This window comes from Podarcis erhardii (genome assembly GCF_964252035.2).
Source record: "Podarcis erhardii genome assembly, chromosome: 7".
In the NCBI taxonomy this organism is placed as follows: domain Eukaryota; kingdom Metazoa; phylum Chordata; class Lepidosauria; order Squamata; family Lacertidae; genus Podarcis; species Podarcis erhardii.
In genome coordinates, this window is record NC_138511.1 from 6770369 (window position 1) to 6796454 (window position 26086).

At 44.1% G+C, this 26086-nt stretch overlaps 1 protein-coding gene across 3 annotated transcripts; it reads right to left on the reverse strand.

The window, feature by feature from the left end:
• Positions 1–222: 222 nt before the first annotated feature.
• Positions 223–25839, reverse strand: ANXA4 (annexin A4). Of its 3 annotated transcripts, none has more exons than XM_081868529.1 (13): positions 25729–25839; positions 16303–16345; positions 15150–15237; positions 13552–13646; positions 12002–12115; positions 10975–11065; positions 10660–10739; positions 10003–10059; positions 9579–9672; positions 6678–6773; positions 4050–4108; positions 3812–3934; positions 223–2812 (listed from the first exon to the last, which is right to left on the reverse strand). In XM_081868529.1, exons 2-13 carry the CDS (start codon positions 16303–16305, stop codon positions 2753–2755), a joined length of 960 nt encoding a protein of 319 aa, XP_081724655.1. In that variant the 5' UTR covers positions 16306–16345; positions 25729–25839; the 3' UTR covers positions 223–2752. The 3 variants fall into 3 exon arrangements, with proteins under 3 accessions (XP_081724655.1, XP_081724656.1, XP_081724657.1); XM_081868530.1 differs by having other exon boundaries at positions 16303–16348; positions 25728–25798; XM_081868531.1 differs by lacking the exon at positions 25729–25839 and adding an exon at positions 25366–25390.
• Between the last annotated feature and the right edge of the window lie 247 nt (positions 25840–26086).

Genomic DNA, 26086 nt, shown 5'->3' on the forward strand with positions numbered 1-26086 from the left:
GTTGGGGCATCTGGTTGGCTACTCTGAGAACAGGATGGGTCACTGGCCTGATCCAGCACAGCTCTTCTTAGGTTCTTAGCAAGATTCCTTTGGTGGGTGAAGGGACACTACAGAATATTTCTTTCCTAGGGTGCTTCTCCAGAGCCTCGTGTTCAGTCCCTACAGTCTTCTCTTGTCCATCTTACCAGGAGACTTCTACCCCATTTTTTTAAAAAAGCTAAGTTTACAGCAAACACATCTTTGGTTTATTAGAGTGAAAAGCAAGTAGCATGATGCCATTTCAACCTCCTGTTGCACTGCCACATTTTTGCAATGGCTTTACAGTTGTTTCCCATTTAACCAGAAGTCTGGGTTGTCTTCTAAAGGAGAACTAGTTTTAGAAGACTGAAACTTGACTCAAATCTCAGGTTCAATTCCCACTCTTATAGAAGCAAAATAGAATTCACACAAACATGAAACAAAAGTAAATCACAACCTGATAGGTTTTTCTTTTTTTCAAAGCACAGATGAGAGGGCTTTCTGAGCAGTGAGTAACATTTGGACCAGCTGCTGTACATAAATTGTTTCCTAGATCAGAATTGCTCTCTAGTGGAGGAGACGATTTCTCTTCATGCTTCTGCTCCAATCAAAGGCAGAGCTTCCTGCACTCATATCTATATCACATTCAGAAGAGTCAACCTTTATCACTTATGCTCTTGGTGCTGAGAATTCGTATCAGACTGTTTAACTTTTTGCATTTCACAGGAAAGGCACAAAAAGGTGTTACATTTTTGGCAGCAGAATATATACAGACACAGCAATTTACAACTTGCGATTCTAAAGGCACCACAGAAGACAGCAGGGGAGGATTGTTTTGTTTTAAATAAGTGCTCTAGCATTCTGAGTAGGACCCAAATTGCATTCATTTGATGCTAACATGTTTTGTTCTGGACACAGATTTTCTGTTCAGAGCATGTGTGAAATTTTAAGCCATTGTGCATATTTTTTAAAAAAAAATGTAAAGCAAAGGGGCTAAACTTGGGAGGAAGGCAGAAGCATTGTAGAGAGGTGACCTCCCTACAATCTCAGTCAAGCTGAAACTGCCCTCCTCAATTTCCCTCCAGAAGCACTTGATTTTCTTAAAAAGGGCAAAATTCTTGAAATCAACTACACATAAATGGGAATGAGGCACAACCTCCTTTGGGAACTAAACAAGAGGCTGGACTTGGCAATATCCAGATTTACTAAAAAGAACAATTTTTAAAACGACTCATGCAAGCAGCAGTTCCCATATACATTGATTGAAAAGCAAGTCTCCCTTGCCATGCGTACAAAGGGTACCGTGTAAAGGTGGTATGGCTGTGTCATTACAGGGAGCCCCGGACCAATAAGGCAAGCACCAGGCAGTGCAGCTGCTGCCATTGCCATTTGCCCAGAATGCCTTGGGGCCTTATTTGTTGAGGCCCCAAAAGAATTCTGGGGAAATGAAGACAACAGGAGAACAAGTCACCTGGCTCGGGGGCTCCTCTTCAAAACACCAGACCCTAAGAATGTTAAGAAATGAATAAAACGTGTGGTTGGCCTCTGGGGGATTAGGGTAAGAAATACAATGTACAGGGCATTCTGCTAGCAGTTATAGTGAGGCCAAGGGATGAAATCCTGCACTGCCCCTTCATTATGCAATATTTGTTCCTGGCAGATTTTGGTGGGCATGTGAAGCTAAGTAACAATGCTTATGTAGCCTCCTGTATATGACAGTGTAGTAGTGTGGGGGAAAGGGCCACAGAGACCTGCTTTGCATACAGAAGGTCCCAGATCCTGGAATCTCCAGGAGAGACTCTTCTCTGGAATCTTTGGGAGTTGCTGCCAGTCAGTGTAGACAGTGCTGAGCTAGATGGACCAATGGTCTAGCTCAATATAAGGCAATTTCCTCTGTTTCACTTCAGACTGCAAGGTAGGCCTATGTTTCATTTATAAATCTACAGCAGGCATGTCCAACAGGTCAATCATGATCTACCAGTCGATCGCGGGGGCATTCCCGGTTGATCACAGGATCAAAGCAAGAGATCTCTGTGGTGCTCCTGATCAATCCCTAAACAAAGCTCAACAACTCTGAGCAACCCCTCCCCCAAAAAAGCTCAACAACTCTTGGCAATGACAATGGGTAGATCACTGCCAGTAGTTTTAGAGCGGGAGTAGATCACAGTCTCTTGGGAGTTGGATGTGCCTGATCAACAGAATACTAAAGCGCTAGCATTCCCTAGCCTGATACAGCCCCAAACCTCTGGAGAGTAACACCCACCAACTCCAACCAGTCTGTAGTCAACGTCCAAGGATGGAGGGGGTTGTGGTTTGGCAACAGCTGGAGGTCACCAGGTGAGGAAGGCTGGCTTAGGTGGTCAGCAGTCCCTTCTGTGCAATCCCTTCAGGAGCGAGGAGTATAGGCCAATGAAACCTAGTCAAGAGGACCTGCAGGAAATTTGAGAGTTGCCAGGTTTTGTTTTTTGTTTTTTGTTTAAATCACAAACACGTTTGCAGGTCCAATTTTAGAAGCCAGGGCACACAAAAAAAAGATTCAGAGCTCCCCACACGTATATTATCTGCCAATGATTCCAAGGAGAAATTATTTCCAAACCTATTATAGTACACAAAATCTAGGTTAGCATGATGCAAAACTGGCATAAAAGGATTACTGCAAGAGATTGAGACTGCAGGCAGTGTGGGCAAGACGTGCTGCCTGGGTGTAGGAAAAGGCAAGAGGCCATTTGGGCTGTTAGTCTTCCCCACCACAAAGGAGGAGCAGGACTTTCCTGTAGTCTCCTGAGGTGTCGCCCTGAAAGAGAAATTTGAAGCCACTGTCAAGTCATGCTTTTGATTAATGGTTTAAAGCAGTCTCCCCCAATCGGGTGCTCACCAGAGGTTTTGGACGACAGCTCTCATCAGCCCCAGTGCCATAAGGCCATGCTGACAGAGACCGATGGGAGATTTACCTTATTTATTTCATAAAATTGATACACTACTGTAAAAAAGCAAAGCTCAAAGCAGTTTACAAGGAGACTAAAACAAAGTTATCAGTAAAAGTGACACTTTATCTTTTGAATGTTTTAAAATAAACTAAAAGCAGATTAAAACATACACCCACATTCTACTTATCTAAACAAAAACCATTTTGGCAGCTACCAAAAAGAGTGCAGTCAGGGTGCCCACCTGATTTCAAGAGGCTGGGAGTTCTAGAGTACAGGCGCCGCCACTGGAGAGCAACACTGTGGATGGTGGTGGTTAGTACAGTGGTGCCCCGCAAGACGAACGCCTCGCAAGACGGAAAACCCGCTAGACGAAAGGGTTTTCCATTTTGGAGGCGCTTCGCAAAACGAATTTCCCTATGGGCTTGCTTCACAAGACAAAAAGGTCTTGCGAGTTCCTGCGGAGTTTTTTTCCCTTTCCCCCCCCCTTTTCCTAAGCCCTAAGCCGCTTATCAGCTGATCCGCTAAAAGCCGCTAAACTGCTAATAGCGCTAATCCGCTAAGCCGTCAATGGGCTTGCTTCGCAAGACGAGAAAACTGCTATACGAAGAGCCTCACGGAACGGATTAATTTCGTCTTGCGAGGCACCACTGTATCTGGCTTTGCTATGGCCATTAAACACTGCTCCAGGCTGCTCACATGAGTGTGAGCCTCTTTGGGGACATTGTTCCTGCAGGGAATTCTCCTGCCCAAGCCTCACAGCAATGAGAGAGAGCAGTTCAAAGCTTCATTAGGCCTGAGGCCTACATGGGAATTTAAAGGTGCTGGAATTGGATGGGGAAACAAATCAACAAAAAATGCAAGCTCACCTTAATGAAGGAGTAGAGGGATTTTCCATACATCCGCTTGAACTCTGCCTTGATATCTATCATATCTATCTCACAGCGGGAGACCATTACTCGAATGAGGGTGTCGTCATTTGTCCCTAAACCCTTGATGGGGGGAAGGAGAGAAAACAAGCAACTGGTCACTTGGTTTTTGCATTAAAACAAACAAACAAACAAACAAGGCACATTCAAACCTTTCTCTCTCCCCTGCCCCATTTACCTTCATGGATTTGTACAGCCTTTCAGCAAAGTAGGCATGCCTATTTCTTATACAGTTTACTGGAAGGAGAAAAACAAAGGAAGCGAGGTTAGCAAAGCTAGAAAAAAGAGCTGGAACCAGACAAGCTCATGATCAAGGAATATAGTTTTTCAAGCAAACAGAGGGCCTGCATTTTTGAAGAAAGAAAGTGTGGTGTCAACTGTACTTGGCCAAGAGGAAACTGCCCAACATAGGAGTCCCTTCATCAGCAGCCATTATCCAGTGAGAAAGCATGAAGGACTCTAGAATAAGGGTGGGGGAAACCTGTTGCCCTCCAAAGGTTGCTAGACTACAACTCCCAGCATCCCCAACCAGTGCATATGCTGGCTGTGGCTGATTGGAATTGGAGTCGAACTTTTTAAGCAGAGGTTGGATGGCCATCAGTCATGTATGATCTAGTTGAGAGTCCTGCACTGCAGGGGGCTGGACTAGATGACCCCTGGGGTCCTTTCCAATTCTACACTTCTATGAGTCTATGCGCTGGATGGTCAGACCTGGCCTAGGAAGTCACAGATTCAAATCCCTGTTACAGATAGGTAGCCGTGTTGGTCTGCCATAGTCAAAACAAAATAAAAAAATTCCTTCCAGTAGCACCTTAAAGACCAACTAAGTTAGTTCTTGGTATGAGCTTTCGTGTGCATGCACACTTCTTCAGATACACTGAAACAGAAGTCACCAGACCCTTCTATATAGTGAGAAGGTGGGGAGGGGTGTTACTCAGAAGGGTGGTGGGAATGGGTGATTGGCAGATAGCTGTGATGAGCCTGTTGACGACTCTTAACGACTGCAATAGGTCTTACAGGAAAAAGCAAGGGGTGAGAAGGTGAAAAATGGCTTTGTCATGTATAATGAGATAAGAATCCAATGTCTTTGTTCAGACCAGGTCTCTCCATGGTTTTAAGTTTGGTAATAAGTTGCAATTCAGCAGCTTCTCTTTCCAGTCTATTTCTGAAATTCCTTTGTAATAGAACAGCTACTTTGAGATCTTGTATAGAATGTCCTGGGAGATTGAAGTGTTCTCCTACTGGTTTCTCTGTCTTGTGATTCCTGATGTCAGATTTATGTCCGTTTATCCTTTGGCGTAATGTTTGGCCTGTTTGTCCAATATAGAGAGCTGAAGGACACTGTTGGCATTTGATGGCATACACAATGTTAGACGATGAGCAATTAAATAGTCCCGAGATGGTATGTGTGATGTTGTTGGGGCCAGTAATGGTGTTGTCCGGGTGTATGTGGCAGCAAAATTGGCATCTGGGTTTATTGCAGGCTCTGGTGCCAGTGTCCGTGTTAAGTCTGGTAGTAGTATTATTGTGGGTTAGGAGTTGTTTAAGATTGGGTGGCTGTCTGTAGGCAATGAAAGGTCTTCCTCCCAGAGCTTGAGAAAGAGAACTGTCATTGTCCAGGAGAGGTTGTAGATCTCTGATGATGCGTTGTACTGTTTTAACTGATCAGTCATGATATTATTATTGGCCAAGTTCAAACATCACATTGAACTACAGTTTAAAACAAAAACTATGGTTTTATTTTGAAACAGAAGCATTGATTCAAACCTCTCGCTCTGCTGCTGCCTTCTTCCAAGGAAACAGGAGTTTGGCTTGTCCAAGGAGTTCTGAGGAATCTGGGCTGTCACCATTATTTATTATTTACTATTATTATATTTATTTATATCCTGCATTTCCCCCAGACCAGGATTCAAGCCGGCTTACACAAATTAAAACAACGCAGATAAAATACAAAAAGCTAAAAACATATAAAAGATAATTGCTTAAAAGTAATTAAACTCTAACAGAATTAAAACAACACAGAAAACACATCCATTAAAATACATACGGTATATTATACAATGTCCGAACCCATTTTGCCTCAAAATCTGTAACCCAGATTTGTTCCAACTTGTTCAGCATTAAATTTGTTCACGTTAAATCATAGTTTGTTTTTAGCTATGGTTACGTGAAAGTCAGATCATTATTTGTTAAAAGGGGTGAGTTATAAATCATTCTATTGCAAAGACCCTTTGCAAATACTAAATTCTAACAGATATTGATGAAATCAGTAAAACAAAGAAATGTCACAGTATCAGTTTGGAGACAAAAACAGCTTTACACTAATACACCTCAGCCCAGCAGGCCAAAAGACTTCTAGAATAAAAACACCTTCAGCAGACAATGGGAGGTCGGTGCGGGGGGCAAATGAACCTCCCAAGGCAGGGAGTTCCAGTCTGGATGTGACCAAAGAAGTGGTTTCTCATGTTTGAACAAACTGTTACCAGAATGCGGGGAAAAGTCTCCCCTGCAGATATTAAGGAGCTTCGAAGGCTCACATGGAAGGAGGCATTGCATTAGCTATCCGGCTAATTTATTTATTAGCTATAAACCATGAAATTCACCGGGTGACCTGAGCCAAACTATCTCAGTCAAGCCTATCTCATAGGGCTGCTGGATAATCTTCATGTAGAGTTTATTGGACTTCTTGAGAGAAGGGTGCAGAAACCAAGAACATCATTGCAAGGCACCTCCATAGCTCTTTCAAGCTCTTTCCCACAAGTCCACCCCTTCCCATATCATTTCAGCAGCTCAGTAGATGACTCACCTATCGCTAACAGGGCATCCTCAAGATCTCCTGACATTTCAGATTTAATGCTCTCCGTAATGTCTTTGTTAGCAATCTTCCTGTAGTCATCGAACACTGGAAAGCAGAAGGAGGGTTTTACTAGCAAATTAAAAGTAAAAAAGGTGCCAAATCTAGAAGCCCACATATTTAGGATTTTATTCAACTAATTTCTACTAAGAGTAGACTCACTGAAATTAACTGACAAAAGTTAGCCATATCTATTAGTTTAAATGACTTTACTCTGAGTAGGATGAGCACTGGCGACAACACTTAAAATTGCCCTCTGTTTTGCTGCTTAGATAAGCTAGAACATAGAACATTAGGGGAGTTCCCAGGTTTCTGATATTTGACTTATGATTGTTTTAAAATAAGAAAATGGTAGTTCAGTTGAAATATTTTCCCTTTACTCTTCCACAGTGCAGGTTTAAACAAACTCTGTGACATTATTTACACAACCTCAGCCACTCACAAGGGATTTGTAGAAATTTCAATTCAAGGAATATAGAATCCCTTGGTTGCTGTGAAAATTTGATACACCAAACCACATCAGTTTCCCCTTTGGATTATAGTTGAACACTGCTAAAGAGATAGAACAGATTCTATTGTCTAGAGTCTAGACTGTATAACATGTTGATCCAAATAAACATGGACACAACAGATGGTTTATAGGAGATATGGGAAGCTGATTGGCAGATTAGCATCAGTAAAGAGGTGTGGATTTCAACATGGAGAAAATTTCCTTTTAAATTGGTCTTGGCCTCAATAATAGAGGTGTAAAAATGGCATGTCGCTCAGTGGCTCAGTTCTGGGATGAAGTATTTGTTCAAATAAAACCACTTACTGGATAAAATGTCTCTGGCTCTTCTCAATCCATTTATGGGAGACAGTATTAACTTATACAGTTTTAACTTTTAGTAAATTCTCTTCTTCCAGCACCCAGGTGCATAACAACAAGATTCTGGAGGAACTTAGATGGTGTTTCTCTGACAAATTGGTAGAACAAAGTGGCAAATAGCACTTGTAGAAAAATAATAAAATTGGCACAAAGCTTGAAACATAAAGTCTCTTTTGTAAATGAATAGCACAGTTTCATTATGTACATAACTAAACGGCTCCCCTCACATTATAAAACTTTTTGCTTAATAAACTATTTATTGCCTTCTATACAAAAAGTAGTCTGGGATAAGAACTGCACATATTGCCTAAACACCAGCTTCTGGTGATATATTACTTAATTTATCTCTGTGATGTTGTATATGTTGAAAGAATTAACGAAAAAGAAATATTGTGCAGTGGCAAGTTGGGTTGAACGGACATGGAGGTTTCTAAAACCGTGTGTGTGAGGACTTAAGTTTTTGTTTTTTTAAAAAAGGTTTCTATATATTGTAGGTATTAAAAGGAAAGACAACCTTCCATATTTTGCCTTTTTTCAGTCTACATTAGTGTAGTCTCAAACTGTGTCCTTACTTTACAGCTCCATCAATTCATTAACGTTTGGCCAAGGCAATCCATTTTTGGATTGAGTTTAAAGGCAAAAATGCAAAAGGCCCTCAAAGGTTCAGGAAGCTGCTTGTGTTTGCACATTTTCCGAGCTACAGTGCTCTGCATACTGCTCACTGGCTCACAAACTTTCATTTATCTAGGAGGAGGAGGAGGAGGATTAAAAACCCACAGAGTGAATGAAAGACAAGCACCAACAGGTGGTAGCAAAGCAAATGCAGCCGACTTGTCATGAAGCCAACTCTTACTGTAAGAACCGGTGGAGCAAAAAACAGGAAGATACAGATCTCCTTCCCAGGAAATCCATGGGGTTCATGTCAATGCAAGTTTCCATGGGCATGAAAGAAAGACACTATGGCAGCATATAAATGCTAATTGAATTTTTCAATCCGGAAGAGCATCTCATGTACGCTCCTCCACAGGAGAAAGAAATTAAGTTGGAAAGAGTCCCAAAAGGAAACTGTAGTAAGAGTATCTGTCAGGGCTGGTTACACATCCTTAGAAGTCACGCCAGGGCTGGCTCCACCCTTAAGAGTCATGTTACTGCCTTTGCTTAGGCTACAAACCTCCAACTGTCATGTGGCAAATCACATGCTTGCTTTTTAGCTTCCCTTTTGCCATTGCTAAGAAATGGCCTCTGAAGGTTCTGTATTTTATTGTTAGACATTGTTTCAGTGTTTACCAACATGAGATGTCTGTTTGCCTGATTGATATTAATGTAATTTAAAAAAAAATTGTGTTATGTTTTGTCATTGTTGATGCATTACTTTGAAATGCTGTTATATTTTAGTCTGTATGTGGTTCTGAACCTCTTTGAGCTTGGTTTTACCATGGAAAATCAGCATACAAATAAACTCAGGTTGATGATGATGAAATTTCCTACACTTAAGTGTGGTAAAAAGACACTTTAAATTCCTACCCTCTTGGCATATGTATGAGAAAGGGCTCCCTCCCCAATGCACATACAGTGGTGCCTCGCAAGACGAAAAGAATCCGTTCCACGATTCTCTTCGTCTAGCGGTTTTTTCGTCTTGCGAAGCAAGCCCATTGACAGCTTAGCGGATTAGCGCTATTAGCGGTCTAGCGGCTTTTAGCGATCAGCTGTTAAGCGGCTTATCAGCGGAACAGCTGATAAGCGGCTTAGGAAAAGGGGGGGAGCGGAAAAAACGCGGGAACTCGCAAGATTTTTTCGTCTTGTGAAGCAAGCCCATAGAGAAATTTGTTTAGCGAAGCGCCTCCAAAACGGAAAACCCTTTCGTCTAGCGGGTTTTCCGTCTTGCGAGGCGTTCGTCTTGCGGGGCACCACTGTATTCTGAAAGCATCCCAGATGCCCAAGGGGAGTCTCTGTACAACAACCATCCAAAATGTTCAGCCTCTTACCCCTCAACAGGTGGTCTCTGCTTCTTGAGCACAGGATTGTCATGAACTGAGCCTCTTCAGTGCCCCACCTTTTCTCCCCAGCTTCGTACAGACACTGAAAATGAGAAGTGCAGATAAAAAGGCATCAATTTTTAAAAGGTCAGTGCAGAAGGACAAGGAAACCCGGGAGGGAAGCAGAGCCGGAGAGGGGAGAAGAGAGGTCTAAACAAGAGCTTGGCTGCAGCATCCAATAGCCTAGACAAGTTCCAACTAGGTAAAAAGGTGGAGCTTATGTCACACATTGTTTAAAATCACAGCAGAGAAAAATAGCCCTGGGTTAGAAGAACTGATTTCCCTGAAGGAGGCAACTGTGATATAAGCTGTTGCCCCAATGTGGTCTTTTTCTGCAGTAAGATCTGTTCCCCAAGTGCAAAGAGCTACAGACCTGGGCATCTTGGACGGCCAGGCCCTCATCAACATAGCTGCTCTCATCTCTGTTGCCCTGGAAACAAGAGGCATAGGTTAAATTCAGTCTAATGCAGGGGGTGGGAATTTCCTAGTGGGGCACTGTGGGTGTCAATGACTATCAGACTTTGAAAACTGGTATCACTGGATCAAGTTCATCAATTTTGCTGAATTAATTAAACTAAACAGTTTTAATTGGATTTTGAATAAGTGTGCAATTAATTGTTACTGTTTTGAATTTCATTTTGTTATTATCATCCTTTGGTCATGTAAACCACTATTCTGAATAATGCTTTTTTATAGGGTAGGATGGGGGCACTGGAGATGAGTTTATGGAACTCATTCCCCAACAAAGTGTGTCCCAAAAAAAGTTTGGGAACCACTGATTTAATGTATCATCAGCAAATCCAGCAGATTTTACCTCTGAGAAGTCGCAGCTTAAATGAGGGGAGATTCCAAGGCAGCAAAAATGCCCTTGGATGTAAACAGTCTGTACCAAGGGGTCCTGAACCAATGGACAAGCATCATGCAAGTGGTTCATAGCATGTCTGCCTTAAATATTGACAAAGAAAGAAATGAGGGAGAGGTGGTTGTGAAAGCTTGCCATAAGGCAGCCTTTGTCAACCTGATTACTTACAGTGGAAAGAGACACCAGCACTCTCCGGAGCATGGAGGAGGTGTCCGAGACTATGTCGTCCTCAAGGCTAACCCCATACTCTGTCAAGAAAGCCAAGACACAACTGCTATAGCGGGGTAGGGTTACTGAAAGTACTCCAGAGAGTACTGAGAAATTAGAGTCACATTCATTCCCACCACACGACAAGGAAACTACCTCAGGCAGCCGATTCAGGAAGGAAGATTTCTAGACAGATCTGGGCACAACCTAACACCAAGTTCTCCCATACAAGCAAACACCACAGGAAGAAACTCAGAAACATATCTTTATACTTACGATGTTTGTAGGTTTCATTAATCCGTCTGATTTCCGGGTTGGTACGAGAAGCCAATATTTCTATGAGGCAGCCCTCATCTGTCCCAGCCCCCTGAGAGAGAGAGAGAGAGAGAGAGAGAGAGAGAGAGAGAGAGAGAGAGAACATGAACAGAATGACCACTAGGGAGAAAGGGAGAGTTCTCATCCCAATGCAGGCAGGATTTAAATGCTGAACCTCCCTGAGGAGTCCTTTCTTTGAAAAAAAAACCCAACAACTTAGAGAAAGACCAAGACGGGGGGTGGGAAAGTACCCACTGGCCTCAAAACAGATGAGAAGGCAGCAGTGCTCATTCTACAGTGGTTTTCATTCTGCTCAGAGGGTTCTGCCCTTTTTACTGCACATTAATGATGGCTTGTGCCTGCAAATGTTTTGGGGTGGTCACTCTGCTTCACTTCCAGACAGTGCATATCCTGCAACAACCTGCTGAAATCAGATTACTTTTCATACCAAAAACATTCTGGTTTATTCTCCTCCTGTTTCTGTTGTGCCATAGTCCAGATGCACGGGGATGCACCCCAGCACAGACGAAAGAGGAATAAATCCACTACAAGGGCACTATTATGGTGTCAACAGCACGTTGCAGAATGCGCCCGCTATCAAACACCAGTGTGGTGGGGCCCTGTAGCCAGAATTCATCACACCCAAAGCAGACCCACCCAGGTGGCTCCAGGGCAACTTTTCTTTGGCTGGAACATGGTTTTATCTGAACGCTCTGGAAGTTCTGTTTCCCTTCCCATCTCTCCTTCCTGGCTGTGATAGCTGCATTGCACAGGATTGGACTATTTGATTGGTTGGGTCTCTTTTCCAAGGCTACCATTCTATGATTCCAGGCCCTGTCCAGCAAAATGTGCATGTGATTCCAGTTACATCATCTGTGTGCAGACCCCAGTTACGTCCCACCCAATTTTACATGACAATACTGTAGGAATTATGCTTATTGGGCAGAGTCCACTCATACTTGGGCTTCTGTTACAAGCCTTTGCAAACCTTGACAGCTCTTTTCAGCTCCTGCACGTCATACAGAGTGATGGGTGTCATCAGTCCAATGATAACCCTTTCAAAATTCCCACTCAACTCAGACTTCAAGTCGTCAATCAAATCCTGTTGGGGAAAGACATGTTTTGGGTGAATATCTCACAGAGAAGAAACTGTGAAAATGTGCTTTTAAGCACATCAGAGGTAAGAAAAGTTAGTGAGAGTGGAGCTCCTCCACTTGGCTTAACAGGAATGCAATAAGGTGACCCCCCCCCCGGGAGTGGGGAGGAAGAACCCAACCTTTTCTTTCTTTAAACAAAAAAAAAACAAGAACAGCTTGTTTCATACTGCTTTGAGGTCATTAGCCAAACAAGAAAAAATGGGGTTTACTCCAAAGAATTTTATAGTCTGGATTCACAGAGGTTTACTTAAGACAAATATTTGTACTACTGGCTGAGAACGTCTGCCAATTATTAACATCACTGCCAATGGAGGGGACCTATAAATTCATTTTTATGGATGGTGACGGATGTATGCATATTAATCATTTCTAAGCATCACTGGAATATTCCTTTATTACCTCCCAAAGCCCTCAGAACTATGAGCACTCACTGCTACCTTTGCTACTTACTTTTATTAAACATAGTTCACCATACTTATAATGTGATAAGTGTTTTACAGGCCTCTGAGGTTAAACTGCCCTTGAGGTTTTTAATAGTCCCATTTTCCAAATGGGCAAACGAAACTGCACTTGTGTGACTTGCCAAAGGCCAAAGGCCCCAGAGCACATGCACGGCTGATGAGACACTTAACCCCTGCGCTGCTGTCCAACATTCAGCCCAGCCTTGCAAATAAATTTCCCCAAATTAGATACGTTTTTAACTAGCCTGCCTGCTGACTTCCAACTGCGCTAGGCCTATGTGGCCGTATGAGCCTGCTGTTTTCCCTGCACCCCAAGGTCTTTTAAGTGTTCACGCTCAGACTGTGGAACTCCCTACCAGGGTGAGGTCTGTTTGACCACCCCCTCGCTTGATCTGTAGTCAGCTAAAGAACAAAAATGGCCTTTCCGCTCCTTCACATTTTTGGACTGCCAGCCTGAAGACTCGTTAGCAGGCTCCTCTTCTGTATATGCTTTCAACTGCAGAACTTGTTTTTCTTCAGTACTGGAGCAGTTTATTGTGTCTTTGATTTTAATGACTTTTTTTTGTAATATTGGGATTTAAGATGATTTTAAATAAAATAAGCGTGCAGAGGACTGGGGAAGAGAAAGAAATCATGCTTTTTCTGGTTGCTTGAAAAGTATTTCTATTCATCACAGGTGACTAAGTGAGTGACTATTTAAAAGTTGGGGAAACCACAGGTGAGGGGGAAGCAGACTCAAGGGAGGAACATAGATATGTCATTTGGGCAGGTGAAGTATTATAGGCTGATCAGTACAAAAAAATAATACTTGCCATGACAGATTTTAAACTATAAAACTTCTAAAATCTCAAAAACTAGAGGTGGGGAGCAGGGAGAAGAGAGAACCAAGGAACTACATAGTTCCTATTCAATGCACCTACCCGCCCAATAGTGGATTTGTAGGCTATCTTAATGTCCTGCCGTTGGGCCAAATTCCTGTTAACCAAAATGTCAATAATGGCATCTTCATCTGTACCTGAGGCAAGAAAAGCAACCAACTTATTTGAAATTCAAGCAAGAAAACCCACGTGGGGGTGGGAAGACAATGACATCAATTTACCATGGTAACTACTGACAGGCTTGGAAGCAGCAATTATCTGTAGAAGTGTAAATATGCTCACAGACACACATGCACATCCACTAGTTTACACATTGATGCACATGCAGCCTAAGCAGGTGGATGTGAATGAAGGGGACTGAGCATGGGTCAGTATAGAGACTAGTGGGGTGAGGTTGTGCAAGACCACCAAGAGAGCTATTGGGAACCCCAGCTCTGCTCTCTTCCAATGGGAAAACACTAGTCATTAAATAGGGAAGATACATTGTTGCCAGGTTATTAGGGCATTTGGCAATTAAATTTCCTCTCTTCTTTTTTTCTATACCAAGTCACAGCTGTCATGTCCTAGATCCATTAGGATACAGATTTCTATGAAATCACACTTATCTTTTGTGGAGCTATGAATAAGCTACTCTCTAGTCCTCCTTGAACCCCGGTGGTTCAGTTTATTTTTTTAAAAAAGGACACTTTCAGTTTTGAGAGCCTCAATGATAAATTAAGATTCTTCTTTAAGGGTGTGGCTTGGCCACCTTCCTAGGAGTCACCTGCAAGTCCACCTATGTCTTTGGTGTGATGCATCTTGACTGTTTCTAGACTCTCCTTACGGTACAATGGGGTCCAAAATTCTGCTGAGCAGATTGGTGGAGGGGACACAGCTTGGCAGGCAATTCCTGACTTTCCACCGCAACTCTAATCTGTAGAACTGAGTGGGAGATGTGAATGCTCTGTGCTAGAGTGCCTGCTTTGCATGCAGAAGGATCCAGGTCTAATCCATCAGGCCTCTTGTTAAAAGGACTGAGCATCAAAGAAAGGAAGACCTCTGCCCAATACCCTAGAGAGCCAATGGCAATCAGAGTAGACAGTGACCATGCTAGACGGACCATTCTCTATGGATTTCTTTTTATGTATACAGTACATAGATGCAAGATAACCAGGCCCATTCTGACAGCCCTTGATACAGAACTAATGGCTTGCTCTGTTAGAACTGTTTAAATCCCATGGCTATTAGCCCAAAGCCTGCAGAACCACTGACCTGAGACAGAAGAAAAATAATGAGTGTTTCATGAGAGACACAGAACACTTTCCAGCTCAAGGGCTGCATTCCCTTGTGGAGGCAAAAGCGGGCAAAGTAACTCTTAATTTTTGTACAGCTAGTACATTCCAGCCACCATGTAAAAGTGAGAGACTTATAGAAATATATACCTACCTCCATCCACGCAAGCAAGAGGTAATTGTCACAAGCCAATGACACACTCCAGGCAGGCAAAAGCATCAGGAAGGGTACAGAGCAAGGCTGGCGAGAGTTGTGGCCTGTGGAGAGCCCCAAGGGCCAGACAGAGAGGTCTGGGGGGGCCACTGGTTTCTAATGCCTGGTCTTGAAGTTCCCCACCCCATCTGAGAGAGGGAGGGCTAGAGACTCACCTAGTCCCTTCATGGCCTTACGAAGTTTCTGGGCATCCTCGTCTGCCCTGAAGTTGGAAGCTCCTTTGATAGTTCCCCGGTTTCCTGCCTAAAGCCGAAGAATATCAGCTGTTCAATGCCATCACAAACAGGGATGTGCCAGTGGTTGTGGCTCCAAATAACTCATCTGGGCTCCAAATAGCTCACTGAAAGCCATAGTAGCAAAAGCACAGAGATTGTGAGGTGTGCTATATTTCTTCAGAATGGTGGCTATTATGTCTGCTGCTTACCTGTTGCCAGTGGGCAACACCAAATTCCAGTAGAGATTAGGAAAGCTGCAGCTGAATGCTAGAGAACACATGCGGTAGGTGGAAGATCCTAAATTCAGTCTCCAGTTAAAGGAGGATCTCAGGTGGTGGGAATTATCCCTGCCTGAAAGCTTAAGGAAACTACCACAACTCAAGGTAAGGCATGCTGGACTTTATGAACCAATAATCTTCACTTGGTATAAGAGAGCCAGTGTGGTGAAGTGGTTAGAGTGTTGGGCTAAGGACCTAGTCAGGACCTCCTCAGCCATGAAGCTCTATGGGTGATTCTGAGCCATTCACAATCTCTCAGCTATCCTACCTCACAGGGCTGAAGTGAGGATAAAATGAGGATGAAGAGAACCACTCTATGTATACCACCTTGAGCTCCTTGGAGGATAGGTGGGATGAAAATGCAATAAATATTCTCTTGTCTTGTTTACCTAACCAAAAGAGTGTGGGGTCTGACTCCTCCCCCTACAAAAGCATATATAGGTTAAGTTCCCACAGGACAGAAGTGGGGAATTATGATATGTAGAAGAACAGCCTTTGCCAACCTGGTGCCCTCCCAGCACACTGGCTGGGGCTGATGGGAGTTGTAGTCCAACAACACTGGGAGGGCACTAGGTTGGCGAAGGCTGCAGAAGAGGATTTATGAGGACCCAGAAGCCCTGACCTTTCTGTTGCCAACTGTCAGCTCTGTTGGAACCTTCCCATGGCACTATCATATAATTCTTGCTCTGATAAGAGTGAGTCTTCCGTCTGTTTTATTTCCCCAACTCAATGTCACAGAACAATGGCCCTGTTTATTGGGCTCAGAGCGTACCGGGCACAGCTTGGTACATGCTGTGGAAACAGGAATCACTCACCATGACAGCCACCTGGTCTGGAATTTCCCAAGCCAATGATTATCTGCAATAAAACAAAGATGTGATTTAGATAATATTTGACTTCAAAAGCAGTGCTCTCCTGGCATGGGAGAGAGGGGCTGCTAAGCCACCTGGTACCACCCAGTACTGGAGAGGAACAGCCCTGCCTACTTTGGGGGCAAACATCTAGACACATCCTTTCCTACCCCCACCACATACGTCTCAAAACTAAACTACAACATAATCCTAAGATTTTCAAGCGTGCATGGGGCAGTTCTGCACAGCCTGTTCTCAGTTAAAACTCCTCAAATGCCATCTAGTTTAGAGAAAAGGCAAGAGAGGTGACATGATAGAAGTTAATAAAATGATGCATGGCATGCAGAAAGCAGATAGAGACATGTCCGTCCCCCTTTATTTCATAACACTAGAACTCATGGATGTCCAATGAAGCTGAATGTTGGAAGGTTCAGGCCAGATAAAAATAAGTACTTCTCCATGCAACGTATGATTTTTCTATGAAACTCATTCCCACAGGAGGCAGTGATGGTCACCAATCTGGATGGCTTTAAAGGACAAGTTCATGAAGGAGAGGGCTATTGAAGGCTACTAGCCACAATGGCTATGCTCTGCCTCCATAGTCAGAGGCAACACTGCTTCTGAGTAACAGTTGCTGAAAAACACAGGAGGGTAGAGTTGCTCTTGTACTTGGGTCTTGCTTGTGGGCTTCCCATTGAAGCATCCGGTTGGCCACTGTGACAACAGGATGCTGGACTAGATCCAGCAGGATCTTCTCATGTTCTTAACTGCTATGAACCAGAGATTCTGCAATCAGTGGAAATCCTCTTTTACTATGCTGGCATCTTTAGCATCAGTACCCCCCACCCCCGGAATGGTCTTGAACCTGGGCTGTGTCCGAAGAGGTGGTCCCACACAGCCCCACATGCCCCTATTATAAGTGAAAGTTTGTGGGCATTTTAATTGTAAGCTGTGTTGGGAGACAAACTTGGTTGAAGAAGCAAACAGTGACAAAACTCATCTTCATGTGAAGCAGAGATCTGGCACCACAGAGCAACCTCTGGACTTGAAGTGCTTTGATGGATTTTTCTGCCAGCCTTGCCTGTCCCAGAACAGGGCACATGACAGAAGAAAGCACAAATTAACTTAAGAAGAGTCTGGCTACTGGGGGCCCATCTAGTCTAGCTAGCATCTTGTTCTCACAGTGGCCACCAAGATTCCTGTGAGAAACCCGTAAGCAGGAAACTGTGTTCTAGAAACAAGTAGTTGTGCCAGATCAAATGAATGAACAAATCACTCCAGTGGTGGCCAGCCATGTGTGATGTCAGATATAGGGTCACTCTAATGACTGAGGGAGTGGGCAAAAGCCAAATTGTGGATAATAGGTGCAAATTTCTGGTGGAGCACCAAACTGACTGCGGGGATTCTACTGATTCAAGAGTTCCCCAGAAGAGACAGCCCCACTCAGCCAGCAGAATCCACAGCAACAGCACCACTCATGCTGTCTGAAGAGGCTTGGTCTGAGCAGGCTTCACAAATCTAGGAAAATACAAAATGCAAATATACACATGTGTGGTATTGCACCTTCTACAAACACGAGGCAAATCTAATATTTAAATTTGTCATACGCAAAAGATGAAGCTTTTAAGCAGGCACTTTCTAGCCTAATTCCCAGGTTTGTGCCTCAGTCATGTCAAGCTGCCAAGGAAACAAGGAGCATGGTTTTTTAGTCTGGAAGAACCAGGCAAAGCCTGCTTCAAAACTCAGCTCTTCAAACAAAGCTTTGAGTCAGACTGTTTTAAGTCTTCCTCCCCCCCAGTAAAAGCAAAACCAGAGTAATGTGGAACTGAAATGGTTTCCAAGCACATCGTTTTCCAGTCTCTCTTCTCCAAACCCAGGCTGTGTGGGGTTTTTTTGGTTACAGCTCATGTTTAAGGAGAGAGCTTAACCACAAGCCCAGGTTCCAGTTACACAGACATAAGAACAGGCCCTGGATCAGGCCAATGGCCCAGCTAGTCCAGCATCCTGTTCACACAGGGACCAACCAGACACCTCTTTTGGGAAACCAGCAAACAGGATCCAAGCATACAAGCACTTGTCACTCTTGTGGTTTCCAGGACCTCGTATTTAGGAGCATTGCTGCCTCCAAATGTGGAGGCAGAGAATAGCCATCATGGCAATAATAATAATAATAATAATAATAATAATAATAATTTATTTATACCCCGTCCATCTGGCTGGGTTTCCCCAGCCACTCTGGGCAGCTTCCAACAAAATATTTAAATACAGTAGTCCATCAAACATTAAAAGCTTCCCTAAACAGGGCTGCCTTCAGATGTCTTCTAAATGTCAGGTAGTTGTTTATCTCTTTGACATCTGTTGGGAGGGCGTTCCACAGGGCAGGTGCCACTACCAAGAAGGCCCTCTGCCTGGTTCCCTGTAACTTGGCTTCTCACAGCGAGGGAACCGCCAGAAGGCCCTCGGCGCTGGACCTCAGTGTCTGGGCAGAACGATGGAGGTGGAGACGCTCCTTCAGGTATAATGGACCAAGGCCGTTTAGGGCTTTAAAGGTCAGCACCAAAACTTTGAATTGTGCTCAGAAACGTACTGGGATGGCTAAGAACCATCAGCAGTCCTCTCCTCCAAGAATTAGTCCAATCTTCTTTTAGAGCCACTCAAGTTGGTGGCTATCACTGCCTCCTGTGGGAGTAAGTAACGGTGCTACATGAAGAAGTCCGTTCTTCTATCTGTCCTGAAACTTCCAACATTCAGCTTTATTTGGATGTCCATGAGTTCTAGTGTTTAAAAAGGCTCCAACCACTTCTGAGGCAGTTTGTTCCACTGTCAAACAGCTCTTTCTTAATATAGCTGCTCCCAGTGGAACCATGAGCAGAATTTATGACTTTTGGGGTTGAGGCATAAAGTTCTTGGGTACTGTCAACTGGCCTATTGCCAAACTTCAAGCTCACTTAAATTTTGATGTATGTTAAATGAGTTGTCACTCGTTGCTTCTCTTAAGTGTTACGTTACATTGAGAATATTATTTAATTAAGTATAGTTATTACGCAACTTTACTTGCACCGTTTTGTATGTGACCCTCTTTGAGCACAGATGTATTTGGGTGTGATGCTGTATACAAATAAGTTGACTACTATGACTAACCAACAGCAGAGCTCGTCTTATGAACATGCAAGACATGTTTCACTGAACTGCCAGGCACATCTCCTGATGTAAATAAGGACTCACATCAGAGAAGCAGCTTCCTGGGAAACCAAACTCTCTTTCACAAAACAATACATGGATTTTTTTAAAAAGTAAAGATCTGGTGGATTCTAAGAGGGAACTAACCAGATGACACATTTTGCAACTGTGGCAAAGCCACGATTCCAAGGGCTTGTTTCTGAGTAGACATGGGTTGGATTGCGCTGTACATCTTGCAACATAACGTTCAGATTCTAGTTTCTGTACCCAAACCCACAGCTTAAAAAAAAAAAAAAGTTCCAGAGACAAACCACAGGCCTTTCCAGACTACTTCAGAACCCAGCTCTCCTCAAGAGTTCTTCAAGAAAAGGGTGTGGTAATAAATTAGTAGCTGGGGCCCAAACTATCTACCACTTTTATGGTGTAGTTAGAAATCACTAGGTAATACTAGACCGAAGAGGTAGAAATTAGGAGAGAAACCTTATTCCCTCCATTATTCAGCTATGATCCTTATGAAAAACTGCAAATAGCATTGGTGGAAAAAAGCTCTCATTGGCTTCAGCTGGAGCTTCCACCCACCCACCTCCTGCTAACATTAACTGCAATGGATTGTAGGAGAGGTAATTTGACCTCATGGAATCATAGAAGATGGAACAAGCTAGTTTTCTGCTTCTCCAGAGGGGAGGACCCAAACCAATGGATTCAAATGACAAGGAAGGAGTTTCCAACTAAAAATTAGGAAGAACTGTCTGACAGCAAGAGATGCTCGATAGTGCAACAGACTCTGATGGAAGATGATGGACTCTTCTTTGAGGTTTTTAAACTGAGCTTGGATTGCCATCTGTCAGGGATTCTTCAGCTGTGATTTAAGGTTGGACTAGATGACCCCTGGGTCCCTTCCAACTCCATAGTTCTATAATGCTATATCATTGCTGGCAGAACTCAAGTACAGAATTTTTCCCTTCTAATTTCTCTTAATAGTCTTAATAATTAGTTGCACCTACCCCCCAGCTTATCCCTCAAGGAAATAAAAAAGCTAGAAAACGAAGTATCCCATTACAGATGTGTAATGATTTACTCTTGGTTTATTTGCCACGAGGCATAGTCAAATAAGCAGCATGGGATATCATAAGCATTTAGAATCATTTTCATCTGTTTTGCATGCCCCATGCACAGCAGTGGAAAACACAACATCAAAGCCGCGTTGACTGCTCTGCCCCTCTGCTACATTTCATTAGGAAAAACAAGGTCAGCAACTTTCCTTAAGCGGATGGTTTTCATTTGCCAGCTACAAGCATAACAAGGTTTATTCATTCAAATCTCTACTTCCTGCTTTTAGTTCTGTAGGAGACACTGAGGTTGAGATTCGCTTTGCAAATCTAGTTGGCACTGCAAATCTAGGGTTGCCTAATTTTTATTTTTTAAATCTAAGTCAGTGGCGTCACAACATCAAATAACGGCAAAGGTTACCAACTGAGCAGAAAAGGCCCGCCCGGGTTTCCCAATACCATTTCACACCCTAGCAGTGCCTTCAACATCAGCTGGACCTGCAGAAGAAGCCATTTCACACCATGGAAATGAGATCATCCCCTGCAAATGTCAGTGCACATCAAATTGCAGTTAAAAGGCACAGCTACAGAGGCTGGCTTAGAAGCTGGCACTCCCACGTGGCACTGATTTCCATAAATCTATTATATGTTGAGTGAAGAACTTGCTGTCTTTGCCAATGGTTCTGAATCCTGAACTTGTGGCCATCCACAAGCTGAATGATGGAAGGTTCAGGACTGACAAAAGAAAGTACTTATTCATGCAGGGTAGAATCGATGGAACTCATTCCCACAAGAAGCAGTGATGGCCACAAACCTCCGTGGCTTTAAAAGAGGATTAACAAGTTCATGGAGGAGAGGGCTATCAACGGCTACTAGCCATGATGGCTATGCTCTCCCCTCCACAGTTGGAGGCAACAATGCTTCTGAACACCAGTTGCTGGAAACCACAGGAGGGGAGAGAGCTCTTGAGCTCTGGTCCTGCTTACGTGTTTCCCATTGGGGCATCTCGTTGGCTATTGTGAGAACAGGATGCTGGAATGGATGGGTCAACTTCACTGGGTTACCCCAATGAGAACATCTACCTCTGAAATACATTTTGGGCAGAAAGGGTGGGGATTTAGTAAAATAAAGTAAAATAATAAAAATTATGGGTTGAATCCCTGTGTCAAATCTGCTGCAGAAAGTTGTGGGAACCCTCAGAGCAAAATTGGGGGTATGTGTTCAGTTCTTCTCTTGCCTCTACAAAATAGCCAGAAGAACAAAAAGAAGTGAAAACAATAACGACTGCCCATTTAGCATTTGGTCTGGTCTTTGCTTCTTTCCTGCTGGTTGTAAATTCAACTCAATAGACCTGTACTAGTTGTCAATTTGCTACTAGGCCAAGTTCAAGGTGTTACTGTTAGTATATGAAGCCCTTAACAACTCGGGGCCAATTTATCTGCAAGAATCACCTTACCCCATCTACGTCTACTTGATGGCTTCTATCTGCAGAACTGGCATTGTTACAGGTGCCACATAATACACATTTGCAAGATCTCAATTTTATACTGTGGTAGCACCTACACTTTGAAACTCTTCACCTATTTACATCAGGCAGGCACCTTCTTTGTATTATTTTGGGTGCCTGCTGAAAACATTTTTGTTTAGACAGATGCTTAGAAAGCTGATGTGAGTTTTAATCTTTTTTTAGTCTATTGTTGTTTTAGCTTTTTGAAGGTCTTACATCATTGTTAAATCTTATTGATTTTTTTGTAAACCACTTTGAGAGTAGTTCTGTTTACAATCAAGCATAGTACAAATTTTATGAAATAAATAAAATGTTTTAACTGTTCACATTCTTCATCTGCTTTACCAAGTAATGTGCTTTTAGAGAATATTATTTTTATATGGCTGTTTTATTTGATTGTCAATGCCTGCAGTTCTGCCCTGGGCAAGTGCAGGATGTAAGGCAGGAGAAAAGCACAATAAATGAATAAGTAATAAGACAAGACGCTCAAAATTCAAGCAGAACAATCCCAAGTTAATCAGAGCTTTGTTCTCAATTCCTTTCTTTAAGTCTTCTCAAACAGACTCCCCTTGGCAAAGGCCTCCCTACAAGCTCTGGACATGCTTCCTAATCTACTCAACCATGGAAAACTAATTATAACAAAATCTTAGAGTGGAACAAAACCTGATTTGTATTGTGACTCTTTCATCTATTTAGCCCCATGCAAAGAAAACTGGCTACCAATTCTGGGGTAGGGGTGGAAAAAGGTTTCTAAATCCTAAGAGCAAGCATCACCTTTTAAAGACTAGGAACTTAAAAGTTTTCCCAACTCCTGTCCCAGTAGGACACTGCTTGACGGAAGTCATCCCATACATACTCAAATGCACTAGCTAGACCAAAACAGCACTAGCCGGAGCAAAGTCCTTTGGCAACCATCAGACAAGCACCCATGCTATTGAATGTACAGTAAAACAATCCTCTGGAAAGGCTTTTAGAAGCCAGAGAAGCAATACATGCTGCAAATCTGCCAAAATCTGCTCCTCCTTTTCAAAGGGCTGTTTATGGTTGTGGGGTGTCTATGCACCTCACAACCATCTCAGAAGCCACAGAAACTGTGGAATATGGTTTTCATTAGTAAGGAGGGAGAAGGGAGGTTTCAATGCCTAATATCAACCTTCCTCAACTTGGTATCCACCAGCTGCTTTGGACTAAAACTTCTATAGCTCTCAACAGCAGCACTAGTAGGAAGTGATGGGATTGTAGTTCAGGCTGGGGCAGGCTACTCATTACGGCTCCTTTCTACAACTCCCAGAAGCAGAATAAATTATGCAAAAAAGAAAAGTCACAGCATAGGGAATTGTGCACATCTGCTTAATTTTCATAGTTCACTCAAATGAGAGAAATCAGCTTCTCTTGTGACAGAGTTTTTAGCATGGAATCTGCACAGGTGATAAGAAGCAGGTCAGAAATGCTACTTTAGCCCAAGCAATTCCCAAAGTACAAGCTAGAACAGCTTAGGAAACACCAACTTCAGCTCCTGGCTCTTAATACAGAAATTGATGGACTTGTTTAACTGGTTCTTGTTGCAGCACCAATTAGAATATCATTATTCGGCTTTATTATCCTGCAATTATCAAACTAGCATGTTAAATGAGACACCTTTACCCTTCAAACAAGAACACTGAATCAAGCTTTAAGAACCCAGGTGGGGCCTGTTCATACAAAGAACAAAAAGAGGAACAAACAACCTGTGGCTGGAGGGGGACCGCTGTTCTCAGGACCAAACCAGTGTGTCTCATGGTAACCAAACAGAGACATGTGTGCCTGTGATTTTTTTAAACTGAATGGAGCAGGAAGATATGAAACTCACTTCCCCATCATGTATGCACCCACCCCCAACCCAGACATAAAAACTTCTCTTCTACCTGCACACCACTGTTTGAAGCAATTCCCAGTCCAAACCAACTTTCCCAAACCTGCTGCCCTACAGATGTTTTGAATTACAATTCTGATCAGCCTGCTTCAGGAGCAAATGTCAGAAGAGTGGTGCTGGATCTTGGCCCTGAGGTTGGTTTTCCTTTGGAGTAGGACTGCCCTCTACCCACTCTTAGGTAAGGGATGCTGGTCAGCAGATCCTGAGGTGAGGCACAGCACACTGGCATCATATGTCCACATGCACCAGAGTAAAAAACATATCTGCTTCCTAGTCAGGTTTTGTTTCACGAGACTGGGGGAGGAGGCTGAGAGCTAACCGCTTTTTAAAAAAGAAATCCCTTAAATTCCCCTTAAAGGCAAAACAGGGAGTGGATACCAGCACATGTAGACTGTCTAGGGTAAATGGGGCTTCTATATCTTTCTATTATCCAACAACTGTTTCCCGCCCCCCCTCTGGAAACCATATTGGATCAGGGTGTGGGGGCAAGCTACCTCCTCATTCTATTATTATTACAGGTTGATTTATATCTCAGCTTTCCACAAGTTACTCTTTGCTTATTTCATAAAAACGGCATGTCACTTACCTGCACAAAAGGTCAAACCAGCTCAGTTAGAAAACGAAACACCCCTGAACCCCCAAAATAAGCCTTGGTCTACTCCACATCCTATCTCCATGACCTTTAAGACCCCCAATATTATCACCTTCAACACCTACAATATTTTTCTCCCATCAAAACTGTCATGTTCACGGAAATGCAATTTGACCCTAAATGACAACTGCAAATAAGGCTATGGGGGGCAGCCTTGCACCCCACAGTACACTTTAGCGCAGGGTTTCCCAAACCTGGTTCTCCAGCTGTTTTTGAACTGCAAGTCCCATCATCCCTATCTAGCAGGACCAGAGGTCCAGGACAATGCAAATTTTAGTCCAACAACTGCTGGAGACGCATGGTTGGGAAGCCCTGTTTCAGAACCCCAGATCATATAGCCACACTTCCAGAAACAGATATGGCAGCATGGGGAAAATAGCTATTTTTTTTTAAGTTTTAAAAATGAGCTGTGGTGGGGAGTAGAGGAGCATGGGTGTAGCCAGGGTTTTTGTTACCAGGGGCAGGCCTTTTGTTGGGGCGGGGGGGGGGCAGAACCCCAGTTTGCTATGTATTTTTATTAAATTTCATTGATTGGGGTGGCAACTGCCCCTCCCTGCCCCCCCCCCCAGCTATGCCCATGGTATTGGTATGCTCTTCTCTTGTCCTTAATATTAGTTTCGTGGTTTTTATCCTGTATTTTTATTCTGCGAACCGCCCTGAGATCTACGGATGAAGGGCGATAGGCAGATTTCGCTATATTATTTATTATTATTATTAACTAACTAACTTGCGAGGCCTAGCAGGCAGCAGCCCATTTCTGCACCGCAGCGGGAAAGTTCAGGCGCCCCCCCCCCTCCAAGACGGTGCCCGGACTCTGGGCCTCTCCCCGTCCGCCGCGCCCTAAGCGGAAGGCAAGCGGCACTCTGCCCGCGCTCAGAGGCACTCTGCCCGCGCCGGGCGGGGGAAACGGAGGCGAGCCCTGGCTCGGGTCCCCAGGGTGGCGGCTCCCGCTCCCCGCCGGCCCGCGGGCGAGGGGAAGGAGGCCGGCGCCCAGGCACCGCCAGGCGGGCGAGGGCCCGCTCTCTTCGAAACACGCCGCGCCCTCGAGGCCTCCGCAGCCCCAGAAGTGGCACCGACCCGCCCGCCTCACCTGCCCGCCTGCCGAGTCCGCGCCGCCGCCGAAGCCGAGCGCCGCCTGGCCTTTTCATAGGCGCGGAAAACCCGCCCTGGGAAGGGGCGGACGCCGCGCGGGAGGCGGCTGAGGCGAGCGGCTCGGGTTTCAGCTCGGCGGGAAGCCGGCGCCCTCCGGGAGGCGAGTTCTCCTCAGGGAAGCCTCTTTCCACCCTCCCGACACGGCACCGAGCCCCTTCCCCGACGCCCGGTCGGATGTGGCGGGAGCCTCAGACGGGGAAAGGACGCCGTGGCTGAGGCGGGATTTGAACCCGGGGCCGCCGCCGCCTCCTCCTCCTCCTGAAGGAAGGTGAGGACAGGTGACCCCACCTAGGCCC

What these genes read in the sequence shown, in the direction of transcription:
- ANXA4 (XM_081868529.1), bottom strand. An exon ending in GGCTGTACAAATCCATGAAG is followed by an intron (nt 3,935 to 4,049) that starts GTAAATGGGGCA and finishes CCCCCCATCAAG; the next exon opens with GGTTTAGGGACAAATGACGA. An exon ending in CCCTCTACTCCTTCATTAAG is followed by an intron (nt 2,813 to 3,811) that starts GTGAGCTTGCAT and finishes TTTCTCTTTCAG; the next exon opens with GGCGACACCTCAGGAGACTA.